General features: G+C 37.1%; 2 protein-coding genes across 3 annotated transcripts; one reads left to right on the top strand and one right to left on the bottom strand.

Annotated features, from left to right (window-relative positions):
- Positions 1 to 1,088: 1,088 nt before the first annotated feature.
- Positions 1,089 to 19,716, top strand: LOC110054266 (metal cation symporter ZIP14-like). Of its 2 annotated transcripts, XM_020760634.2 has the most exons (11): positions 1,089 to 1,945; positions 2,287 to 2,577; positions 5,644 to 6,126; positions 6,346 to 6,514; positions 7,240 to 7,409; positions 8,159 to 8,359; positions 11,643 to 11,786; positions 13,866 to 13,970; positions 16,101 to 16,407; positions 17,256 to 17,443; positions 18,336 to 19,716. In XM_020760634.2, exons 1-11 carry the CDS (start codon positions 1,688 to 1,690, stop codon positions 18,477 to 18,479), a joined length of 2,460 nt encoding a protein of 819 aa, XP_020616293.1. In that variant the 5' UTR covers positions 1,089 to 1,687; the 3' UTR covers positions 18,480 to 19,716. The 2 variants fall into 2 exon arrangements, with proteins under 2 accessions (XP_020616293.1, XP_020616295.1); XM_020760636.2 differs by lacking the exon at positions 13,866 to 13,970 and having other exon boundaries at positions 1,091 to 1,945.
- Positions 19,717 to 20,402: 686 nt separating this feature from the next.
- LOC110054281 (vacuolar-sorting protein SNF8-like) lies at positions 20,403 to 23,955 on the bottom strand. Its single transcript, XM_020760658.2, has 9 exons — positions 23,822 to 23,955; positions 23,493 to 23,543; positions 23,092 to 23,230; positions 22,558 to 22,610; positions 22,185 to 22,236; positions 21,995 to 22,064; positions 21,538 to 21,679; positions 21,235 to 21,309; positions 20,403 to 20,930 (listed from the first exon to the last, which is right to left on the bottom strand). Exons 1-9 carry the CDS (start codon positions 23,873 to 23,875, stop codon positions 20,838 to 20,840), a joined length of 729 nt encoding a protein of 242 aa, XP_020616317.2. The 5' UTR covers positions 23,876 to 23,955; the 3' UTR covers positions 20,403 to 20,837.
- Between the last annotated feature and the right edge of the window lie 23 nt (positions 23,956 to 23,978).

Genomic DNA, 23,978 nt, shown 5'->3' with positions numbered 1-23,978 from the left:
GAAATTTCAGTCTGTATTTGCACGCTACAATATCAAAGACTGTGAGCAATCCCTCTATTTTTGGCGTATAAAAATATCACTTACAAATCAGTGGCTGCCGACTCGTTTTTGATTTGATAATTCAAAAGAACTTTTACTCTCAAGAGGGTTAAGTGATACAAAAGAATTTTTAACTGGCAGCCGTTTATGAAAAGGGGCTATATAGATCGATGGTGAAACCGCCGCCATCTTGAATTATTTTTGGCGGAAAACCGGAAAGAGAACAAATCTTGTACTCTAAATTTCTGTCTTGATATCGCGTGAGCCATAATATTATATTTAATTAGACTTAATATCGAAACACGGGCATCGCCGTTATTTCCCGTTTAAAAAAAGGCTATAGAACAAAGGAAATATTTCCGTCCATCGTTTCAGTTGGTGAAAACTGTATCGATTTTTTTCCACTGACAGTATATATAATGCGAGCAAGCGAAAATATCTAGGAATTGGAGGACAGTAGTGATCTAAACGAACACACAAAAATCTTTTGTTCAGGTCAGGCACGCCGATATTGTGACGTGAAAGACAATTGAACCGACAGCATATAAAGTTTTCAAACTTCAAAATCCGATGTGGTCTTTTCATTTGGGTTTGTTTGCTTTGGAGGTTGATCGGGAAAAAAGATGATCGTTCAGACGTTATGGAACTGACAAGAATTTGTTACGGATTTCAACGTGCTTTATGGAAATGAACTATTTAATTTGTAAACAAATCACCAACGCAGATGTACTGTTGTGCTGTGTCATAGGAACTCTTGTTCTTGCGCTTGCGTCACTACCGTGTCGCAATCCTTCGCAATGAAGAATTGAATAAAAAAGTGCTTTTCAGTTCGTGCCATTTCGTGCATTTTCCATAAAGTTCTTTCTACACGAAACAAAGTAAAGGAAACAAAGCATTGGTATTTTAGTTCACTCTTTATCTGTTGGTTTGAACTCTAGAACAACTTTATTTATAGTTTCTAATTGTCAACCAGCTTAGATACAGGGCTTACACAACTCAAATTCCAATCTTGACAACTGAGTAACAGTTAACATTTCTGAACGAGTAAATATTTATAGTCAGACTTGCAAATTAATTACAATAGTGTTTTTGGAACTATGCCGAGAATTTTGCGCAACATTTCACAACAACACTTTATTTCCATTAGTTGGTTTGCAGTCGTGTGTAGTAAAAGAAAACTTTTATTTTCGATACATGCGTGACGTATGAAACTGATGAAACTGCAAAGTTATTTTTCACGTGAGCGAGCGAGGAGTTTGGCATCAAAGATATGTCATTGAACTGAAGATGAGATGTAATTATATGGTGATCCTCATTTTGACTCTTTCTGGCCCAGTGGTCACGAGAAATTGACTCTTCTAATTCAGTTAAAGTGGTGTTATGTGGTTCGAGAAGAAGTTTAATTTAGGGAAAATGTGTTTTTTTTCGTCAAATATCGGACATTCACGCTCTTGGTCAAACCTCTTGGTGAAGCATACACGACAAGCATGTACTGTTCCCATACAAAGCATTGACACGTTATCCAATCAGCGTTCGCCCCAATGTCATGGCTGAACACGCACACATAAAACACCTTGAAGTTCGTCTTATAAATGATCCTACGCAGCAAAACGCCGCAGTCACTTAACAAAAGACTGACGCTAACTTGATGTTAACTTGTTTTCGAAACAGCGTTCCAACAATGCGTTGCCAGAAACTAACTTTACTTCTGTTCTTGATTTTTTCGTTCTACTCTTTTGTACTTTCGCATGAACTTCCGAAGCTAGAGCACGATCACTACAGTTTTAAAGTGCTACAACAAGCTGTAAATGGCGACTCGCTTATGCCTGATGATGTTGAAAGACTCCTTTCCAAGCTTCGATTCTCGAACTGTTCCGATACCAGTGAAAAAACGGATTACAGAAAGGTAAAGTACACTTTTGGGCTGTATCATAGATAGCATAAGTACAGTTTTAACCTTGCGGCTTACACAAAGTGTACGGCGCTTTGAAATAGACCTTTTGTACGCGAAATCGTTCCCCGATGGGCAACAAACATCATGCCATCGCTAGATATAATTTTCCTTGTTCCAAAAAGCATGCTTTCGAAACGAAACAGGAGGGACATCAAAATCAACAGCGGGAGACAGCTGACCCTGAAAGATCGCTAGGTATTTACTGCCTAACACGACGACAACACTCACTGCTTCTACAAACACGCGGTCTCTTTTGATTTTGCCTTCACTTTGGTCTTTGTTCTCTCTGTTAGTGCCTTAATTCGTCAGAGATCTACAGTTTCGCTGGATCGTCACCTACAAATCTTCTAAACGCCACACACTTCGCTCAAGTGAGCCCTTTGATTGTTTACTGCCTGCTCCCAACGCCTGAAAAGAACCCTGGTCGATGTGAGGTTTCTCCCAAGAACCCAAGCGAACTTTTCAACTCGTTCGCAAGGAATTTCAGTCAACATGGCGATCAGGGAAATATCACTCACGAGGCGCTGGACCGCATCCTGGAGGAAGTCAACAAGACTCTCGGGCAGTTTTTAACCCAGGAAAAAGTAAGATTAATGAAGAGATTTCAAGGGATCTGAATTTTTTAATCATGTACGAATGATACATATAAAGCTTATGCTTTTAAGCTAATGTTGTTTTAATAATTATTCTTGAAACTTTGGACTCGCTCGTGGGTCGAAATTTTTTTCCCATAACCCTCAGATATATTTTTATCAATATGTGTATCACATGACCCCATAGATATGGGTAATGGCTCGTAATCTTCTTGTGACGTCTATCTATGTCTTCTGTAATTACAATTCGAGTACAGAACGACTCATGGAAGCATCGTCAGTAGTCTTCCTTGTCTCCTGGTTTTCACATTGTTCTTAAGCTTAATTGTTATGCCCCTGTTACGCCCGGAGCAATCACATAAAGCGTTAAAATTTGCAAGTTGCTTTGAAAGTGGTCTGACTCTAAGAGGCGCTTTTGAAATAACTTAATTATTAGCCCTGCTTTGTCTGCGTTTACAATGTATGAACTTGAGGCTGCATTCTGCATCTGTTATTTTAATATTGACAAATTATTGCAAGCGAAACTTGTGGTGCTGCCTGAGTTGGCTTTCTTGTGATTCAGGATTACTGAGCACAAACAACAGCTTCTATATTTATAAGTCTGAGTTATTGTAAGTGTCAGTTTACTGGCATGCCAAGAAGTGATAGATAAAAGATATGTGCTTCTTAAGCTAGAAATAGATAACTGTGGATAACTTGGCTGAGGATAGGGGAGTGGGGTTACGCACTAGCAGGAAACTGGAAGGAAAGTCTTATGGGGGTGGAAGGACAGTCAGTGGGACACTGTATATTTACTCGGCTATGGACTCTACAATGTCGACTTAACAGTACCTTATCTAAATATATCTACATATCTTTATATTCCCATATTCCAACTCTCTTCATTTATCTATATACTGGCCTACATGCTGTCAATTAAATTATAAAGGCATGAACATCCAAAACCTTAAAATAATGCAACATAAGAGATATTTGTAAACTGAAGTGAAGCTGACTCATTTGTAATCCAGGTACAGAAATATATCATTAATTTACACAGCTGTAGAACATATGCTTTTTGAGTGGGATTTTATTATCAAAATATTATCATTGGTAAATAACCTTTTGTTAAACTTGACAAGTTGTACGATAAATCTGCACTCCTGATTACACTTGCTCAACAAGTTTGTATGTGTATCTGTCATTAATGATGCAATGTCTTAGCCTTGAGAAAGGTTTTAGCACTTTTAGGGTGGGCGTCAGAAAGTTGTAGACAAAGGATCAAGACAGATTAGTGAGGAGGTTTTTAATACTGTCTGTATTAAATTGAAATGCTGAAAGTAGGATCTTCCAGCATCTAAATTTCAAAATTTTCTGGGAGAGGAATGTCCCCAGAACCCCCCTAGGAGGCTCGCGGCTTCAGTGGTCAAAAAGTAGAATACCACGTACTTTCATATTTAGGACGTCTTCTTGAAATATTGTTGACAGCCATGTTGATACTCCTTCATGGGTTCAAATCATTTACTATATGTCAAGATATCCATATTACTAAGGTTGGCAAAATTATAGCTCCTGCTAGGTTTTGAAGATGGGAATTTTTTTTATAGGAGAGCAAACCATAGAATGTCTTGGATTCAACGAAATAAATCTTAAAATTAATATGTTAATGTGACCTGGCAGAAATATGGTGATGAGTCATAAGTTGAACATCTGCAGTCTAAGTAATACAAGACAGTTTTTTTTCTTGCTTTTTAAGATAAAACTGGTAATGATCAGACGCAACAGTTATGTGTACTGTTTTGAACTACGGAAGCATCTGGCCAATCTCTTTCAACCAAAACTTAACTTAATTTTATTTCAACCAATAAATGCTACAGAATACAAAGAGTTGAAATAAGCAGTTTCTATGAAAAATGGCGACTTGATTAGGCAATCTGTGTACATACTTTTGTCTCCCAATAACACAAATGATTAGAAATTAAACTTGGCCTAGCAAATGCCACAATGAAAGAAAGTATTTAGTAGACATTTAGTATTCTGCACATAAAGTGCGGCTTGTTGAAATATTTCAACAGCTCTTATCTGAAACACTGCCAAAAGCCCTGCAGTTAAATGTAGGCAGTTAAACTTATTTAATTCTACACCAAAATATACCTGATTTCAATGAAGGTACATACTTGGCATGTCTCTTGCGTATTTCTGATGACTGATTTGAACAACTTTTATGCTAAAAAATATTGGTCATATTATGTCCATGTTTCTTCTTCAATGTCTTTTCAATATCAATGTCTCTACCCAGGGGCAGTAAGCAATTAACTGTGGTCCACATGGAACTAAATGTTTGCAGAGAATTTAAAACAACACCTGCCTGTAAAACCAGTTTGTTAACTGAAGGTATCTACTAAAAGGGAGGTTAGTTAAGGGTGACTTAACCACCCTTGGTACATTTAGGGCTTCGGGGAAGATAAATTGGTTCTACAGTTGCTGGGATACAGACTGAGGAATGTTATGGTGCTCACACCTGATTTCGTTCATGTTTGTTTGAAAATAGAGAACCAAATACCTGTCTCTCATCAAGTGGTCAACTCTTGCCTTACAAGAGAAAAAAAACCTGTTGGTGGACCAAAACAATCCTACAGATATTGCTGTAGAGACTTGCCTTTGGTATAGGATATTTTGGGTAAAATCTTAGCCATATGTAAAGTAGAGGAGGCCGCCAAAGACCTTGTGCATTATGGATCAAAAACTAACTAAAGGAACTTTGGAGACTGTCTCATCCGTCATGGGTCAAAACTCACTAACTCCCTAGGGTGAACAAAACTCATCAATTCGCCAGAGAAACGACAGCTTCAACTTTTGACTTGCAAGTGATCAGGTCATTTACCTGGAAACAATTTGCATTGCCAACTGGTGTCAAGCAGATATTTTTTCGCAGTTTTTTTGAGTTGGAGTTTTTTGAGTTCCCCTTGGCTTCGCCACAGGGAACATTGAGGGTCTCGATCAGGGAAATAAAATTCACTGTTTCCCTTTGGGCCAGTCATTAAGTGCCTAATAATGTATTCTTTTATGTTTTTGTAGTGTTTCTCTGCTGAAAGCATCTTTGAGGAGCTTGAGGAGGAACATCATGAGGAAGAAGAGGGACATGGTCATGAGGAAGGACATGATCACAGAGAAGAGGAAAAGGCTCTTAATCAGGAAGAGTTTGAACAGGCCTGTGCTAGCATTGTACTACATCTAGTGCAAGGATTCTGTATTGAGGAAGGACATGGGCATAATGAGACGGAGTCCTCTCTGCCCTCAAGAGAATTCTTTATCAAAGATCTTTTCAAGGATAAAAAGCATCTATCTGAAGAGGACTTGGAAGAAATTTTGAAAATTCTTGGCATTGGTAATGCTGCGGAATCTCATGAGGGCGACAGTCATGATGACCATGATCACAGACGCAGAAGGTCAGCTGGGTCAAACTTGCTGCGGCAGCGTGGATCAGGGGTGCCTCACAGCGTCCATCGTCGTGCAGTTGATGATCATGGTCATGGTGAAACCAATGGTGCAAGTGGCAGTGTAAGTTATGATGGAGAATAATTTACCTGGTAACAGTTAATGATGAATAGACTTTACTGACTGGATTTTTACACACCAGAATCGCAGAGGTAAAAGTAAGCACCTTGTTTTACCTAACTAAGAGACAGCCGCTCAGTTTGTTAAAAAAGTATATGACATACTTTTTCAAGGGAAAAATAAAAATAAAATACATGATTACATTTGCCATTAAATTTTCAGTGTTATTCTCTGGATGACATGCTGACAGTTTTTGACGTTGACCACTCAGTCGGTGCAGACACGTTTGACTTCAAGGAACTTTGCCCTGCATTTATTCAACAAGTCAAAAGTGGAGCTTGCAAAGAATCAGGCAAAACAGAAACTGAAGTAGACAAGGACATGGGAAAAAGTAAGTTCAACTTGTTGATGCAGAAAGGGGGGAAGGTCCCTCAAAATATATGTGTAGACATCTCACAGAATTTGGTTGTGTACTACAGTATTTGCCCAAAAATTCCAGAAATTTTTATCAGAACGTAAATGGGAAGACAGAAATGTTTTGTCTTGACCAAGCAGAAAATTTCTGAAATAAATTAATGGGGTGTCTTGAAAGGTAGTCTAAAATTTCCAACTGAAATATCTGAATGGAAAATGTGCTTATAATACTATTTGCAATTCTTCACCAGTTCCAGCTGCCATCTTGGAATTATGATCAGGTTGAACTCATCTTAGGCTCTTGGTAATTTGGGGGTTGTTAAGTTAAAGGTAAATGGCCAATCTGAACAGAACTTACCATCAGGGATTTGTGGTTACCATTTGCACAAACTGTTGACGAACCTGTATCTCCGTGTAAATGGCAAACAAACTTTGGGTCAAATTTTTAACATCTTTCCATCTTGAATTTTCTTGTGCCATGGCTGAATGGAGACAAAATTTCTTTCTTAAGACTAGTAAAGCCACTGGCTCTAAAAATATCTCTCTATTCCTCAGATTTAACATTTTCTAGTCCATTTAAAGCTTTCAGACGAATCCAAATGTAGACACGTTCACACACTCTCTGGGAATCAAGAAAATTGCCTGCCCCACGAACCAGGGGTGCTTAGCTGTTAATTATTCAGCTTGTTGTTGTATCAACAGTTTGGGGTTATGGTTTTCTCGCTGTGACCATTATCAGCCTCACTTCTCTGGTGGGCGTGGCTACTATTCCTTTTTTTGGAAAGAAAATGTACAAGAAAATCCTGGCCACATTGGTTGCACTTGCTGTGGGAACACTTGCAGGAGACAGTTTACTTCATCTTTTGCCACATGTATGGACAAGTTTGTTATAGAATATTTGTATAGGTAATCATACGGTTTCGAGTTCAATTTGGAATTAATTTTTACGAGTGAGGTTTTCAAAAAGCTGAAATTGCACAAGCCGCTTCGGCGAGTGCAATTTCAGCTTTTTGAAAAACTCACAAGTGCAAATTAATTCCAAATTGAACGAGAAAAACTGTATGATTACTTATTAATAATATAAACATGAAAAAATTCGCACGGAGGAAGTGCCGGAAGATCTTTCTTGAAGCCATTTCTTTCTCATTTGAGAAAACTTTTTTCAAAGTTTCAGCACAAAATTTTCATCATCATTTTACGCGATATCATTTTCTTAGGAAAGTTGCTATTTTCTCTCAGTCAATCATTATCCAGAATTTCAATGTGTAATTTGCACTGGTGTTACACTTTTTGAACTGATGTTACACTTTTTGCATTGGTGTTACACTTGAACTGCACTGCTCTTAGCCAATCAGAATCGAGTAATTTTTTCATGTGTATTATTAATTGTGTTATAAATTATTGTTTGGTTGAATTTTTTACATACACAAGGTAATTGTATTGTAAACATGTATACTAAACATGTTTGTGTCAATAAAAAACAAAACAAAACAGCAATAGAAAAACAGAATTTCTTCAGAAGAAATGAATCTTGTCTATTGTCTCTAGTAATACTTGGTACTTAACTTGACTGCTGATTGTTGCCTTGCGCCAATCTCAAGACTTGTTTGTTTTCATGCAGGCGTTTGGGCTTCATGCACATGAAGACGAGGGTGGTGCTCATGGCCATGACAGTCATGAAGAAGAAGATAACAGTTTTATTTTTAAGGCATTGGTTGTGTTGGCATCTATTTATGGATTCTTTCTGTTTGAAACTGTGATGCATTTGGGTTTGAAGAGCAAGATTGGTGAACATGGTGGCCACAGTCACATTGATGTTGAGGTCAGTTCATTATTGCTGTGATGATTTGATTTAGTGCCTTAGACATTTACTTTACTTTACTTTGGGAGTGCCAAGGCAGGTTTTTATTACAGGTGGGGTACTTATTGGGAACTGATTTTTATTTCCTTATTGATACAGTTGTAAAAGTGTACACGACAGTTCAAATTGTTATTTATGGTTAGTGGTATTGTTGGGCGAGGATCAGAGTGTTTCAGCAAGAAAGGAAGCAGAATGAACTGATGAATACATGTGAATGCATGCGATACACGCATGAATACACGTGTTTGTGCTGTTCCTATCATGCTGAAACAATTTTAGCTGCAGTCAAGCTACCATTACCCGTAATTCCTTTCAACGTTGTAACCTACTCTTATATGCTTTTGTAAGACAATTGATGTATACATCTAAGCAAGTGAATCTGTAAAACAAAACTCAGAGTGATCTTTCATTTACTCCTGCTAATTTGATACAGTCAGTGCTGTCACCAAATTTGATGCCTCTGTCTTGGAACTTTTGCAATGATGAGAGTGCTCATTAGTTAAGGGTCTTGGTTTCTTTAAAGCCTGTTCAAATGGAACTGATTCCCACTCAGACTTAAGGCACTTTGTTGTCCAATATAACTTTATACTTCACTAAACAGAGAGTCAATATGTTTCATGACTGGTGATGTTGGTTTTGCAAGTGGCGCTGTTGTTATTTAAGAAACGTGCCTCCAAGTTTAGAGTGACAAAAAAAAATTGTGATCATTTTAGGAGTGGTTTCGCTAAGGGCCATGAGCCAGGCAAATTGACCAACTGGGAGGATGATTTTTTTTGCCTGGTTTGACCATGTACAGGAAAGTTTTTCTTATAACGAAATTCTTTTCAACAAGTTTTGCTGGCCTGTAAAAAGCAGTTACCCTCCTGCTGGAAACGTTAATGAAATGCCTGTTTTAGGCAAGGTTTAACTGCTCACCAATTAATACAGAAATTGTCATTTCTTCTTTAAATAGAATATAAGTATGGTTTTGTTTAACATAACAAAAAGAATCTATTAGTGCCCTATTATTGTTCAGCAGCATTAGTCATTTTCGAACAAAAGCCAAATAAATGAAATACTTCCTTTGATTGACAGTTATTTCCTTGTAGCACAATGACTTATTAAAAAGTTATCTAATGATGAACATTTACATTATTGTGACGACTTCCTTACCTGCTGAGATCACCAGCAAGGAATCGATGGGTTGGGAGAACATTAAGATATTGGGACCAGGCTGAAATTTTGGTTCCCAGACATTTGTCATTAAACCTGACCCTAAGTTAACTTTCTGTTTTCTTGCCAATGCAAATAATAACATTTCCAACCCACACAACCTCTTGCTAGTTTATAAACTTACAATACGTGATAAAGGACGGATTGTTAACTACACAGCCATAGGCCGAGCACGGTTCTTGCTCTGCACGGGATTTATTTTTTTCTTTAGTTTTGTTGGTGACCAGACCCAAACTTCTGCTCAGCCAAATCGTCAGTGGGACTTTGAAGCATGCAACCTGTGATGTTTATTTGCCAAAAGCTGTTGAAACATTAATACACGGAAAATGTTTTGGATATTGTTTTCTTTATTGTATGTAAAATATGTTTTCTTTTGGTTTTATTGAAGGGTTTTATTCAAAGGGAATATTAAATACACTAAAAATAGGTGTTACATCAGCCATGGAATGTGCTGATGCTGCAGCTTTTACTTTCGCTAGGTGACAAATATGATCTTGCTTACTTCGCAAGTTTATTTCGGCAGAAGCAACGGTCATTAATTTATTTGCAATTTTGCAAGTATTTCTTGTGGTTTTAGACAACTGAAGTGAATTCTTTGGCTGTATCATCGAAGCGAGTTAAAAGATTTGAAGGAAAATTAAATATTTGCTGAGATAAACAAGAGCATGCCAGAACTTGCAGCGTTTATGTCAATGCTAGGGGAAAAAACACAACCCTTCTAAAATTAGCCGTGGATAGCGTAAACCGCGGATTGTGTGACTCGCATGCCTATTTCACTTGTCCTTTACTCATAGCACAAACAAATTAAATGTTGACTTTTATGGAAGAAAGCTGTTTATTAATAGCGTCATTAATAGCGGGATACTCGTTTCCTTTTTGTGTAATTTATGGGCATGTCCTGAGCGAACTTCCAGATTAAGACCATTATGTCATCATAGATTTTACAAAGGCTAAGAGCGATGGTGCAATAATACAGTTTTTGTTGATCAAGTGATGTGGTGTCTACAGTAATCAATGAAACATCAAGGACTGCTTTGGAATGTGCACTGCGTCGCGACTGTAGTGCTAGGAAAACAGTTGAATTTTAAAAGTGCAGTTGTAAGATCTAAAAGATCTTCTTGTTTATGTTGGTTTTGAAAAGCTCTTACTATTTTATATATCCAGATACTGATTGAAAGTAGAGTTTGTATTCAATGTATGGATGTTACAACTAAATAAAATGTTCTATTCTTGCATGGCAGACAAAGAGCATTTCTTATGAGAGAATATTAGCTGGTAAAATGCTGGTTTTTTTTGTCTGGCTATTTGCATTGTCCTAATGGATTTAATAATAGAATTGATCGATGTTGCTCAAATTATGGCGTGTATGCTTCACTAAGCAAATGTAAAGTCAAGCGGGCAGTGTATGCTCTCTTACAAGAACTAGAAACATTCTTTTGCATGCGTCAATTACATGTAGATTACACACCTCATTGAAATCAAAGTGCAACATAAATTATTGTCAAAACTAGTCATTTATGAATGCTCAAACAAATAATGAAGTATTACATTCACCATGTGGAAATTTTCTGTCTAACTTCTACATTATTCGAAATGAAACTTTATGCAAATTTGACTGCTCCATTGGGCTTTCCAAGATCAAAACAATTTTATGCATTCCACATTCCAAGTTTGAAATAATAACAATTGTCTTCATTTTGTTTATTAAACTTAAGATTCCAAAATTCTCTGGCCCTAATCCTCTGCAAACATTAACACAAACACACTTGCAAGTAAATTTATTTTAATTGATGAATTATTATTATGCTATATAATAAAATGTTTGGGCTACAAGCTCTACAGTTCATGTAGAGTTGATGATGTTCTTTATTCACTTTACCTGTTTGCTTGATAATCTATGGATTATCCAAGGAGAAGAAGCATGGTGATCAATTTTATTAGTAGTTCAATATTGTTGCAATAGTTGTACTGGCTGTTAGTTTAAAATCTGATAGAAACTTAAATGTTTTGGGGTACGTTTTTTGTTTGACAGCTCCCCGGTCCTTCCAGTCGACACATGAGCTTCAAAAAGCAGAGGAGGTGTTCTAAGTTTGAACATCATGAAGGTGCCCCTCCCGTTGCTAAAAGTGATGAAAAACCACCCATGGAAAATGGTGACATTGTTTTGACAAATGTGGTAAGTGGAATCTCCTCTCCATTTTTTGCCCTTGGCTTGTCAGTGTGTTTTATTGTTTTTGACGTGGGCAGGGGATCAGGGGACTGCGGGGGTGCATATTTAGAACATCTACATTTGCTGCTCTTAGCCTGGTTGGTCACCAGTAGCACATATAACTGTGTAGGTTAGTCTAACCTGGAAGTTTCTGGTGCGAGGCTGAATACAGTACTGATCAGAAGAAATCTAACAGGGAACGCTTGACAGAATGCGAACTGTTTCCGTTCCACACATGTTCCCATTCCCGTTCTGTATCTGTTCTATATCCGTTCCGTATCCGTTCCGTATCCGTTCCGTATCCGTTCCGTATCCGTTCCGTATCCGTTCCGTATCCGTTCCGTATCCGTTCCGTATCCGTTCCGTATCCGTTCCGTATCCGTTCCGTATCCGTTCCGTATCCGTTCCGTATCCATTCCCTATCTGTTCCGTATCCGTTCCGTATCCGTTCCGTATCCATTCTCTATCTGTTCTGTGCTGTTCCGTTAATGTTCTCTTAGTGTTCGATTGGCAAGCGTTCTGGGAACTCGTTCAGAAGAACAAGGTTTCCAAGAACTCAGTGGTGCACAGTACTGACAAAGAGCCGAAGCGAGCATTTTGTGATACTTTTAGTGATGTTATTAACGTTATCGTTGCTGATTCTTCTGCAAAGTTGGGGAACAATACCATAGTAAAGGTCAACCAAGACATCGATGTTTTGTTTTGTTTCTCTTCATGAGGAAACCTTTCAATCCAAGTCTAACTCGACTTGTCCATCCATTACCTTATTTGGACATAACTTGGGCTTGTTGACAATAATAAAATGGCCGCAATGAACAGGAAAGCAAGGAAGATGCTTGCTAAGTGCGTGTAAAAAGAAAAAAAGAGACATAACATGATTCATTTTGTAATTTTCTCAAGATCGCCTTTCTGGACAAAAATTGGACGAACGTGTATTTAAAGTTGCATTGTTTCCAAATCCTTGGTAAGCACTCTGATAGCGTAACTTACTAGCATGTGTTCTGAAGATGAACCCTTTTGAAACCCGGTTTCACCCAAATTGCCATGTTTCATAAGACGTGTTTTCGTATGGAGTGTCACAAATGCTTTTTCCATTTTTGCGATTCGTAACGGTTCCATATCCGTTCCATTTCCGTTTGGTATCCGTTCTGTATCCATTCTGTTCCCGTTCCGTTCGCGTTCTCATACCTGTTCTGTATCCATTCTATACCCGTTCACAAACATATCCCTGTTAGGTTTCTTCTGATTGGTACCGTAATGAACCCTGAAAGTAAAAGTGATTTAATAACAAATTTGAAGTTAAAGTAGCTTGTTGTGATAAAATAGTTAAATTTGTAAATAACATAATAAATATATAAAATATGTTTATTTGGACACAAATTATGTTCAAGTATTCTGTTCTATGTAAGAATTAGACAGACTCAAATTCAGTCTAAAATTGGAAAAAACCCGACCCTTCAGCTTTGTGTCAGTTCTGCATAAAATATTGTTACTAGCAGAAATTCCTATTAATGACAAACATTACACAATCTATGAACTATGATGTTATTATATGGCTGTGGCTCACAAGGACTGGGAACTACTGAATTCATGAATTTGATTGGCTGAAATCGATATTGAAAGCGGTCTAGATTTTCTCATCTAGACCAGTATTGTTTGCAATTAAAAAGTTGCAGACTAAAATGCAAAAATATTGACTATTTTCTTCTAGCAATATTTATTTATGGAAGGGCCAAAATGCCTGATGAGAAAAAAAGTAAAGAGGATGAGAAAACTTTGGCAGAATTCAGCTCTTTGCTGTTTGCAAGCAAAATGTCAGTTAGTACAAACCAGTTACATTAAACAAAATAAATTGTTCTTGTTTGCCACATAATAAACATCTTATTAACCAAGCTTAGTCGGTCTGGAGAATCTTGACCTTGGTCGTGTGTACAGATCTCACTGCATTCGGTCTGTACTCACGACCTCGGTCAAGATTCTCCCATACAGACCTCCTGCTTGGTTAATAAGAGCTAAATATTAAATGTTCATCTTCTGTTGCTTAAGGAAGGTCCTATGGGAAATTATAACTCCAGTCCGACATGTACATTTCATTCTCACTGTGTCTATGAACATGTTTCCAGTACAGATACTGAAGGGGGTGAATGTGAGGTAATGTAGCATAAAATAATATCAACTGAAGCTTCTTGCAATATTAACAATAACCGGACTGTTCTTTTCTATCTAAGGCTGCAACTAAGTCTAAATACTGCACATTAATTATGTTCAGGAATGTGTGATTTTAATTGATGAAATTTCTTAATGTTAAGAAACTGAATTGTAATAGCTTTAAATACAGTGGGACCTTGTTAATATGGTCACCAACGGGCCATGGGCATATTAACAGAGTTGTTGTGTTAACAGGTAGGGTCAAATTTCATGACTGGTCTAAATTGAGTGACACTTTAACAGATATATCACAATTGCACTTCTAAACAGCTTTTCTTTAAGAGGCATTGGAATGCAGATGTATATATTAAAAAAAAAAAAAAAAATGAAATTTCAGCCGCTACATACACTATTAACAATGGAAAGATGAACATAATATTGGATTGAGTGGCGATATAAACGGGGTAAAATTATAAAGGATTAATGTACAGTTTGGGATTTCGGAATGTGGCCATATTAACGGGATGGCCACATTAACAGGGTTTTCTTATAAGAAAATGTTTGCAATGGGCTTTTCACTGGGACAAAAAAAGGTTGAAGCAAGAAAATTAACGTAAGTAGAGTAACATGACATTTTGACGACTTCATGTCATCATTGTCAATGGATAAATTAAAAATAATGGCAAGGCATATTCCGTGATCCGTAAACATTTCAGGGTCAAGCATGGCCTAATACCTGACAACTTAATCAAGAACTTTAAAGTCATAAAGAAATGCCATGGCAAACGTGAATGTTTGATTTTTAAATGCTGTTGATTAAGAACGAAAGACCAAAACTGAACATGCAAGCAGATCATACCACGTTTACTAATTTATTTTCTCACATCCTAAGTACTATAAATATGCCTTGCCATTATTTGTAATTCATTCATTTGACAATGATGACATGAAGTCATCGAAACATCATGTTACATAACTAATGTTAATTTTCTCGTATAAATGTTTTTCAAAATCATTTTTTATTACAAAAAAACATGGCCGTAATAATGAGGTGATTGTATTAAGGAGGTAACCATAAGACGGGGCTCCACTGTACCATGTTTGCAGTAAAGCTTGTACAGAAACAAAAATTGTAAAATAATGAAAGGAACAAAACTAATGAATAGATTGTAAAGGTTGTTTTGAACTGTAATGATACTATTTTAATTTATAATATGTAAACGGAATAATCAAAATCAACATTATTGTTTTCAAATGTTGTTTTTAAAATAACTTAAACTTACCTTTCCTTTTCCTTTCTTTATTTATTCAACTTATACCAACTGTGTATGGCTTAGAGTGAATAATTATGAGCAATGCATTTCCAATTTAACTACTTACGCCTAGAGCAGAGTACTTCAATCACCACTTCTCTCATCATAGCACTGCTTTATGGAATTCTCTGCTTCAATATAACTTTCTGGGGGTTTTCAAAAAGAAGATCAAAGCCCAGTTTTCATCTTTGAGTGCCCACATGGCAATCATGTAAACCAGTTGATTTTTTTTTGCTTATATCGGCATATTTTGTAGTATGTAACTGATAATTTTGTGTATATCTTTTGTTTATTAATATTCATATAAATAATATCATGGGTGAGAAATTACTCCTTTTTTGTGCAAAATTTCAGCATTGATATACAATTTCAAAAATGATTTGAATTTCCATGGCAACATTTAGTGTGAAATTTGTCAATACAATAAACAAGTCAAAAGTCCACAATTGTAGGTGTAATTTGTCATCCATAACATTAAAAAGTAATTATAATAATAGAATACTTGAATTGCAGCTTACTCATGAAATTAAGAAATAATTTCACTTGCATTCTGTCAAAATTGCGATAATTTCCCTCACATAAAGGCTCAGAAAATTATGAGAATTTTGACAAAATGTGCATGAAATTATTTTCCAATTTCACTCATAACCAGTGGATTACCCATATCAGTCTAGACAGATGGCTGTCAACCAATTTGTTGTACAAACATTAGACATCCAGCCAGGTCTCGTGTATAAAATGGAGAAAAAGTGGTAACTGGTACATTCTCTATTGTGTCTAACTTGACTGTGTAATTCAATTTTGTCTCAACTTTGAGCAGAATGCCAAAAGTGACTTAGAGGATGGCCATGCAGCTATAGTTCCTCAAGATACAACAGTCAAACCAAAGAGATCCCTTAAACAGAGCTTGTCTCGTCGCTCGGTGTTCAGTGATGAGGAGGGAATAAAGAAACCCCTAAAGAAGATTTCAGCGGTGGCTTGGATGATTATAATAGGCGACACTCTTCATAACATAAGTGATGGCTTAGCCATTGGTGCAGCCTTCTCTGAAGGGGGATCGTCCGGTGTATCTGGAGGAATAAGTACATCTATCGCGGTGTTTTGCCATGAGTTGCCTCATGAACTTGGTAAGAATTTCAACTGTTTGTAAATTATGAACTTTCCCAATCCAGAAGTGAAAGAAACGTCTTGAATTAAGCAAGACCTTGAAAATCCTTGAAGGTAGATTCTGAACCTGAATTGTAGGAGATAGGGGCAGCACAATGATTAGTGTGATAATCTGCAGATTAAACTGGGTTTGAGTATTTACCTAGTTTTATTATATGTCTGTCTCACAAGGACTGGGAACTACTGAATTCATGAATTTGATTGGCTGAAATTGATATTGACAGCAGTCAAGATTTTCCCATCAAGACCGGGTACATTTTGCAGTGAAAATGTTACAGAATAAAATACAGATTAAGTATTGACTATTTTCTTCTAAAAGTGTTAGTGGAAGTGACAAAAAGACTGATGAGGAAAAAGGACAAGAAAACTTTGGTAGATTTAAGTTCAGCTCATTGCCATTCGCAAGCAAAATGTCAGCTAGTACAAACCAGTTACATTAAAGGAATTAATTTTTTTTATTATTAACTGAGCTTAGTCGGTCTGTATGGGAGAATCTTGAGCTAAATAGAATATGGACAGGTATTCCATGTTTTCTTGGAAAATAATACATGCCTGGTCTAAAAAAACTGCCAAGTAGACGCACAAGCAGAATACAAGACTAGTGCATTCAGCAGGTTTTCTAGACCTCAAAAATGCGTATTTTTTTTGGAAAACATAGGAACACCGTCGTCTTTATGGTTTAGAATTGCCATATACCTTGTTGCTTCATAGCACGGAAACTGGATAAACTTCAGCCATGTATGCCTGTGTCCCTAATGTGACTTATTAATCGTTTAAGGTGAATTAAATCCTTGGGTTCTGTTTGCAGGAGATTTTGCTGTCCTGCTTTCAGCTGGAATGTCTGTGAAAATGGCATTGTTGGCAAACTTGCTGTCAGCCATGTCATGCTACATTGGCTTAATCATCGGCATCTTTGTTGGGCAACAGGCCGATGTCCGGTTCTGGATCTTTGCTATTGCTGCCGGCATGTTTCTTTATGTAGCTTTGGTTGACATGGTAAGAAATCCTCTGAACTGTGTTAGTCATACCACCAAAATACTAATTTCCATGTTAATATTCAAGGTCATACATGTATGATCATGCGGATATTGAAAACCTTTTTAATTCTTCATATTTTCAAATGCTGTTTATGATTTGAAGCCAGACATTATTTCACCAGACATTATTTCAGTCAACATAAAGAGGTTTCGACAAGTTTCATGTTGAATATATGAATGAAAATGTTTGTCGGAAGAGTGGAAGTTACACAAGATTTGATTCCCAACTAAAGTTCAAGACTAAAATAGCTCTGAGTGTTAGGAGCCACCTCCTGTCACAAAATGCTGGTTGGGAGGGTGGGGGCAGGAGAGAACATCCAATATGAGAGGGAACAGAAATACTCCTAGTCAGTTAATACTACAGAAATTGGGACAAGCTTAGGAAGTATGGATTAGATGGCCTGAAGCAGACTTAACTGCACTCAAACAACACAAACCCAATGTTTAAACAAGGGTGCGACTTTTATGTGAGCACTTACTGTGCCTTTCGGTAACATACGGACTCTAAAATTCAAAGCTCAATCAACAAATGCGTTTTTTGTTATGTCAATCAAATGTTCGGCGACTCCTCCCAGTCTCCGACTACTGCCGAACATTGTTTCATTGTCTGAACTGTGCTCAACGATTTGATTAACGCGCACTTGGCAGTAGTCAGAAGCTGGGAGGAGCCGCCAAGCATTTGATTGACGGTAGCAAAAAATGGATTTGTTGGTTGAGCTTTAAATTTTAGAGTCTGCATGTTATTGAAAGGCGCACTAAGGTGTGTCATCATTTGGAGGGTTCTTTGCCAGGTTTGACTGTGACACACTGGTATTTTTAATAATATAATTGTCTTGTTTGTTTTTGTCAAGCTCCCTGATTTGATGCACAGTGAGAGTTTACAGACAGACCCAGTGGTGACATTTGCTTGCCAAAACTTTGGTTTGCTGCTAGGTATCTGCATCATGTTGATAATAGCCTTGTATGAAGAGGATTTAATGGCTGTTAACTGGTGAGAACTCGGAAGAGATTCGAATCTTCTAGCAAGAACAGACCAAGATTTTTTTTTTTTACCAGAACATAACTTGACTTTAAGCATTTGAGCCGTGGTCCACTTTTATTTTTGGGGTACTTTTCCTCTAAAAAAAACTTATTTTGAGAATTGGTTTTCATTCTTTTTGCCATTTTTACCACTCTTTTACTTACAATTAAGCTGCATTGAAGACATAAACTTGCACTGCTGTTTAATATAATTGTTATTTTTGTAATTACATGGATTTATTGAGGCGCTACGGAAAGCACCAGCACAGGCTCATCATCTTCTGGTTGTGTGGGTCTGAATTATTTCATAAAATTTATTTTTGAGAATGCAAGGTCTTTATTTTTGTGTTTGCTGTTTTGTGCTTTTTGGTAAGCTATTTTGTGAGCCAAGAAAATAGCTAAATACTGTAGGGACGTTGTATTTTATTTTACTGCATCATATTTTACTTAACTGCATCATATTTTACTTTACTGCATCATATTTTACTTTACTGCATCATATTTTACTTTACTGCTCTTTGTTTGATGAGCAATTTTCAGTTTTAAGTTTGTACCACTCATGCAAATGAAAATTGTTTTTCATGTGATCACAACCAGACAAACAGAAGGGCAAGGGTATCTCTCTGTTATCATACATGTCCAGTTGAACCTTACTTAGGTGTCTTTGCCCGTTTGTAGAAGTTCTACCAAGATAACATTTATATCAAGTAATTTTTGATTACGTCCAGTACTGACTATGGGAATGCTGGAATGATCAAAATAATTACGAGCATGTTTGACTGTGAAATTTGATAGTTTGTAAAGAGCAGTGGGGAATCTTTTATGAGCGTTTGCATGGACGGCTGCTTACTCCTTTTTCATAAGATATTAACCTGATATTTGTAGGTGAGGGTGGAACATATTTTAAAATGTGTAACTTATGGTGAACAGATGTAATACCTGTTGTTTATTAACAGGTAAAGGGGGTAAAGGGCTTAAGGACAGTTACATGTATTAAATGACACTCAAACAAACAGTTGGTACTTATGTTTTAGATCTTCATCAAATCAAGAGTATTCTTCAGTTAGCTTTTTAATATGGACCATTATAGTTATTTAATGCTTAGTTTATCGTAGATTTTAGTATTTTATTATATGGTAATAGAAGTATTTAACAGTAGAGTGATCTTAAACATCTCTGTAATATTCACGAATAAAGTAAAATGTTTATTAATCCAAGTTATTCTTTTCTGGGAGTTGTGGTGTCTTAATGATCAGTGCGTTGAACTCCAGATTAAGTGGCTGTCAACAGGCCATTTTCAAGGTATAAAACTTCCAATTTTGGTCTGAGGCTCGGGAGAATAAAACAAAAGAAATTGAATCAAGGTTGAGGGATGAAAAATTAATTTGCTTTGTTTTGTTCCGCCAAGCCTTGTAGCCAAGTTAAAATTAGTATGGTGCAAATGGCCTACTGAACACTTGTTGGGGTCTTTATATTGTGGTCCCTTGTCCTTGCAGAGCAGTGCCTCTCTACACCCATGGTACCAGTTTGAGGTTGGGGGGGGGGGGGGGGAGAGACACAACTGGAAAGAATACGAAGCTCAATTGATGATGACAGTGATGCCATGGACAATGCCCAGTAGAAAAACAGATTACATTTTACCTTTGAATTTCACATTGTGCAGTTCCAGAAAATATCAATACTCCCCTCCACAGAAGGGATTGGAATTTCCTGCGGGGTGGGGTTCTCTAAGACAAAACATTTAAAGAAATGTATCAAGCTTAATTGGAATTTCCAGAGGGGTGGGGGCAGGGGTCTTGGAAATAATAATAAAAAAAACTCTTCTGTGAGGGCAGTATGGTATTCTCTGGACCTACAAATTTTCCACATCTGCTCAGTACACCAGTAGGCCTAAAAACTTGCTCAAACAAAACATGTAATGCCAGTAGTAAATGCCAAAAGGAAATACAAAACATTGGCCAACATGGTTCATAAAAATTCTCAAAAATATTCAGAATTTGGACATATCACATTTTTGTTTTGTGGAGTGTGGCTACGACATGTCAAAACTTGAACATAGGGATTGTTTTGCTTATCTAATCTTTTTTAACGATGTCCTCTTGGGTGTTGCTGTCATAGTATTCTTAAGCTCCCTAATGAAGCATCTGTACATCACTGTCTATGTCTTAACACCATTTAGCCAACTTCTCGAAGATAGTTTGACAGCTTTTAGTAACAAGTATTAACTTGTGGATTCTTCAGCTTTGTCAGCCTACAGTAGCATTTCTTCCTGCAATCACTTTCTGCATGCAGACAATATTATCTTCTCTTCGTATTTTTGATTCCAAGGCTTGTCAGGTTTCTGGGAAGAGGCCTGGGAACCAGTATAATCTTTCACTGGGCGCTTGGTCATCAACCCAGGCCATCTCTTCATGAACCATGTGATCCTACAACAAGAAACCAAAACACTCACAATTGAGGTTTTAGCCGCCCAAATTGAATACCGCCAAATTAGTGTCCAGAAAAAAACATAGGTCATTATCTTGGAAGATAAGACATGAGTGTCCAGATGTCCTGTGGACAGCCACTTTCTAAAGAAAATTGTTTTATTTTTCATATGTAGCCTTATAAATTGATCATTTGACCAGGCCTATGGCACATTTTGGATGGCCACTTTTCAAATCCTGGCTTAAAGCCAGGTGGAAGACGTCACCCATTTTGATGGCAGTAACTAGTGTTTTTGTAACTTACCAAGATTCGCTTTGTACGATCAGCTTCCCATCCTAAATCCTTCATGATGGCTGAAACTGATGTGTACCCATTGCCCTGAAAAATATGGTCCACCATTTAAGTTTCATCATTGGAAAATCAATCACAAAAGACACCTTGTCAGGATGCTCAGATTACATCCACCTGAGCAATGAGGGCAGTGAAAGCTGCAGAAAGTCCACTATATAAGAAGGAACAATACATAGGTTGCGATTTCTCGCTAATCTTCATGCTAAGTAAATGAGCAGATGGGGTTGCAATTTCAGAAAGTCTAAAAGACCAAACCTGAGCCAGCTGAAGTGCTGCAGCATGATCCATGCTCAGTTCTCCCGGCACTGACTGGACCAGCCGTTTGTTACCAACTGGTAGAATTTGAAAACCACTGCCCATCACATGAAGTTTTTTTATTGCACGTGCCAAGTCATCTCTGCAATGAACAAGATCAAATGAAAGCTCCTCACTAAATGTCACTAATATTTCCCAGTAACTTGCTGAAACTAACATCAATGAAATGAATAGAAGTATAACTTCTTTCATTACTTTGTATCATACATGTAGGGCCTCAAAGGGCCCCAGCTAGCTACATAGCTCTCTGCATGTATTGTGCCTTCTGCACGTGTTGCAGGCCTATATATATTTTTTAAGGCTTTATTGGGTTTGCTGGACCAATTCTCATTCATTTTATGCTGGAGATCTTGGGTTGCATTTATTCAGTATTCTTGTTTAATATTGTAATACCCACTCAGATACAGCTTGTCTGGATTTGCTCGTTTTCAGGACTTTTTTGTGCAATTCGTCCAGTGCCATCAAACCTGTCAAGCACAAAAAATTACAATTTAAACCTTGCAACAGAAATTATTAACTTAACATTGCTAAATAAATGAGAATTAAAAAAATTAATATTATATATATTGACAAATATCTGCACTAACCTCCATTTCGTGGCCTTGTTGCCATGCAGATCTCAACAATTTGAACACCAAGCTATTAGTTAAAATGGCAAAATATATTAATAATGAACTATTTTCATAATTTTTGTGAATATAGCATTAACACTACTATTGAAAAATACTATAATTAGAGTTGTCTGAGGTTTTGATGTTGCTGACATCATTGCCAAGGTACAAAAGACAGTTTTATCATGTTGTGAATTAAAATTAGTTGAACTAGACAGTATAATAGACATTTATTTTGCTTATTATTTAAAAATAGTCCCTTAAAATGTGTGCAATGAAAGTTTGGTGTTCACATTAAAAAGACAGTGCATTAGACCCAGCAGGATGAAAATTGAGAGTCTCTACACACCTCATAGTAAAAGTCTCCCACACCGAGTAGCTCTGCCCAGAAACCTTTGCTCGCTAAGATATAAATGACAAGCATTTTGTTTGAGACCTGACAAAGTGATGGAAATCTAATTCCTAAGGGTGGCTAAGGGTTTATGCATGGCACCTGATAGGGACTATTGCATAATGCATAAAGATTTTGTGAATTTATGAAAAACCATTGGTAAAAGCAGCTAAAAGTATATGTGAAGCGTGGATTTTATTACAAATTATTTGTGTGTGAAACATGATCACACCCCCTTTTGCTATCTTCATTCCCCTATACCACTTCTTTCAACATGCCAGCAAAGGAACAAAGAGAAACCAAGACTGCACGCCTCTAGGCTGGGAAGTGATGAAAAGACAGACACTGTTGTAGTCATGTATGATTTCGCAGCATCTTGTCATTTGATGCCTCAAACTGCTTCATTAATATTATTAGAAATAACAACTGTAGCTTACTAAAATCAAACTTGACTTCACTTGAACTCATCTTTTTTTAAAAAAATTGACATACATGCCAGTGGGTCGACACCAATGCGAGCACACATCTGTTGAAAGTGACCTCTAAACTCTGGGTTCTTCTTGATTTCCTGTTTGTACTTTCCTGCAAAGTCTTCAAGAGATGACTTGAAGGAATCCAGCTGTTTTCCCATCTAGCAAAACAGACGGTTATGTAATTAATTATAATATTGTAAACTGATGTTGTGAAGTCTCTGCTTGGGAAGGAGGACAGATCTGATCACTTGCTGGTTTGTATAACTGTGTATGTACTCTTTTTATTTTAACTTATTTTTGTTCATTTAATTTCTAGCTGAGTACAAATAAAGTTGTCGTTGTTGCTGTTGTTTGGCAGCAGCTCTGCATTTCTGAAGTTAAACAAAAAATCATCATATTACAAAAACTAATTTATTTTACTTGTGATAGCTGGATGTCTGCTATTTCCGTTCCCTTCGTGGCATACTTTTCCTGAAAAAAAAAAAACTAGCTCAAAAGTTAAAAAAATAAAGGTAGAATGAATTACGGTCATTCAGTTTGTTCCACTGTTAAATCGCCCCAAGTCAGTTCGCTCCAACCAAAAGTTAGATCGCTCCACACAGGCTAGGCCGAGTTCGCTACCTCAACTAACCGAGTTTGGCTCGGCAGTGGATGAAAGAACGAGGAAAGATCTATTGAGCGAAGTGACTGGATACCAGATTAAGTCTCAACCATTTTGAGTACTTTTGAACTCCGCTACCAGTATTTACCCTCGCAAGACGTTGCCTGTTTATTGCACCAACTCCTCCTGGCCCTCTACGCATCTTGAAACTTGAATTTTCTTCCCTAAGACAACCAAAATTCAGGCATTCCAACAGATGTTTCTCGACGTTTTTCTCGAACTCCTTTCCGCCATTTTCAGCGGTG

The sequence above is a fragment of the Orbicella faveolata genome, unplaced genomic scaffold (genome assembly GCF_042242905.1).
Source record: "Orbicella faveolata isolate gen_17 unplaced genomic scaffold, um_ofav_v1 contig_13, whole genome shotgun sequence".
In the NCBI taxonomy this organism is placed as follows: Eukaryota; Metazoa; Cnidaria; class Anthozoa; order Scleractinia; family Merulinidae; genus Orbicella; species Orbicella faveolata.
The sequence above is the reverse complement of the archived record's forward strand: the minus strand, read 5'-3'. Positions and strand labels throughout refer to the sequence as shown.

What these genes read in the sequence shown, in the direction of transcription:
- LOC110054266 (XM_020760634.2), top strand. Translation starts at nt 1,688, where the DNA reads ATGTTAACTTGTTTTCGAAACAGCGTTCCAACAATGCGTTGCCAGAAA. An exon ending in AGTTTTTAACCCAGGAAAAA is followed by an intron (nt 2,578 to 5,643) that starts GTAAGATTAATG and finishes ATGTTTTTGTAG; the next exon opens with TGTTTCTCTGCTGAAAGCAT. An exon ending in ACATTGTTTTGACAAATGTG is followed by an intron (nt 11,787 to 13,865) that starts GTAAGTGGAATC and finishes CTGTTGCTTAAG; the next exon opens with GAAGGTCCTATGGGAAATTA.
- LOC110054281 (XM_020760658.2), bottom strand. Translation starts at nt 23,875, where the DNA reads ATGCGTAGAGGGCCAGGAGGAGTTGGTGCAATAAACAGGCAACGTCTT. An exon ending in ACAGGCAACGTCTTGCGAGG is followed by an intron (nt 23,544 to 23,821) that starts GTAAATACTGGT and finishes TTTTTTTTTCAG; the next exon opens with GAAAAGTATGCCACGAAGGG. An exon ending in TGGGAGACTTTTACTATGAG is followed by an intron (nt 22,237 to 22,557) that starts GTGTGTAGAGAC and finishes TTTAACTAATAG; the next exon opens with CTTGGTGTTCAAATTGTTGA.